The sequence below is a fragment of the Anneissia japonica genome, unplaced genomic scaffold (genome assembly GCF_011630105.1).
Source record: "Anneissia japonica isolate Jap-2015-1 unplaced genomic scaffold, ASM1163010v1 scaffold79958_len11451_cov205, whole genome shotgun sequence".
NCBI classification, from domain to species: domain Eukaryota; kingdom Metazoa; phylum Echinodermata; class Crinoidea; order Comatulida; family Comatulidae; genus Anneissia; species Anneissia japonica.
Window position 1 is genome coordinate 7,106 of NW_022739267.1, and position 1,676 is coordinate 8,781.

The following is a 1,676-nucleotide window of genomic DNA, read 5'->3' on the forward strand; positions in this document are numbered from 1 at the left end:
CATACATACATATAATATATATTAATATTTTTATCATTTGGAATACCTTTATGATTTATATTTTATTGCACAGATGAGACAGTCCCTGATGTGACTTGCCCAGTTGACCTTGAGGTCTGCACTGACATAGGAACAGATTTAGTGAATGCCACCTGGGAACCAGCCAATGCAACTGACAACTGCTGTAGTGAGGTCAACATAACTGCTAACTACACCAGTGGAGACCCTCTGAGCCTTGGTGTATACACTGTAGGATATACAGCAACAGATTGTAATGGGAATGTTGGTTATTGTCAATTTACTGTTGAAGTTAAAGGTACTATTAACAATTTAAATATACTACTGTAACATTAAAGGTAATCATATCAACATACAATGTTTGATTGCACACTGCTATAATCATTGAAGGTACGAGAGACAAATTAGAATAAATAACATCATTAAAAGTACTTATCAGTAGTTAAGATTAATCTCTATTGCTCACAGGTGCATATTCGAAATATTTAAAAAAAAGGCATATTTCAATGTTAAGCGATTTAATTCTGCAAATTAATTGAATAATGTGGCAGTAACAGAATTTTATGGATTATAATTAGATTGTGAGCCTCCGGATCTTGAATGTCCACCGAACCAAAATGTAACAGGCGACGAGAACTGCTTGGCAAATGTCACCTGGACAGCACCCAATGTTACAGATAACTCCAGAGAATCTTTCACACCAGTATGTGATTATATAAGTGGAAGCACATTTGTTGATGTCAGCACTGTTGTTACATGTAATGCCACTGACAATTATGATAACACTGGCAATTGTACATTTACCATTTCTATTTATGGCAAGTCATATTTTCATTGTCTTATAATTATTATTAACAAAATGTAATGCATTGAGAAAAGTTTATGAATAGTATTATTAGTAATAGAAACTGAGGCGGACACAGGATTGGCTGGTAGGGGGTACGTATCTGCCCCACCATGGTTGGATTTGCTGGTAGGGGGTGCGTATCAGCCCCACCATGGTTGGGACTGAGGTATGAACATTTTGAGAATATGGACCTGAAAATTGCACTCTCATTCCTTTAAAAGCTTACTGGTAATTGATATCACAATACAGTACAACAATTATTTTTATTATCACAATTTAGGGGTGGGGGTGCAATTGCACCGTCTACACACCACCCCCTGCATTTGCACCAGAGAAATTGTAGGGTATTAATTTTATAATACCAAGATGAAAGATATTCAAAGTATTATAACAATGCAATGTATACATTTATTTAGGTACAAATATGTTAATATTAGAAATTCTAAGTATATATTATAAAAATAATAGTATACTCTATTTCAATCAAATCATAATTTTTAATTTAACCAGATGATGAAGATCCAGTCATAAATTGCCCAGCTGACATAGAAGTTTGTGCTGAAACTGGTTCTATGGCAGCATCTGTCACTTGGGAACCAATCAACGCAACTGACAACTGTTGTGACAATGTAAACATAACGTCAGATTACACATCAGAAGATGAATTTGAAATTGGTGAAAATGTAGTAACATACATAGCAACTGACTGTAGTGACAACTCAGCATTATGCAATTTTACTATAGTGGTGATTGGTAATGACAATATTTGTTTGTGTTTGTTTAGAATTATTCAGTTATACCACTTAGAAAC

At 34.4% G+C, this 1,676-nt stretch overlaps 1 protein-coding gene across 1 annotated transcript in view; it reads left to right on the top strand.

Annotated features, from left to right (window-relative positions):
- LOC117117873 (hyalin-like) overlaps positions 1 to 1,676 on the top strand; it is a gene marked incomplete at its 3' end in the record, with an annotated part of 10,014 nt that overhangs the window by 6,134 nt on the left and 2,204 nt on the right. Inside the window, 3 exon segments of the mRNA XM_033262343.1 lie at positions 74 to 316; positions 597 to 836; positions 1,376 to 1,618. Of these exon segments, the coding sequence (XP_033118234.1) occupies positions 74 to 316; positions 597 to 836; positions 1,376 to 1,618 (726 nt within the window).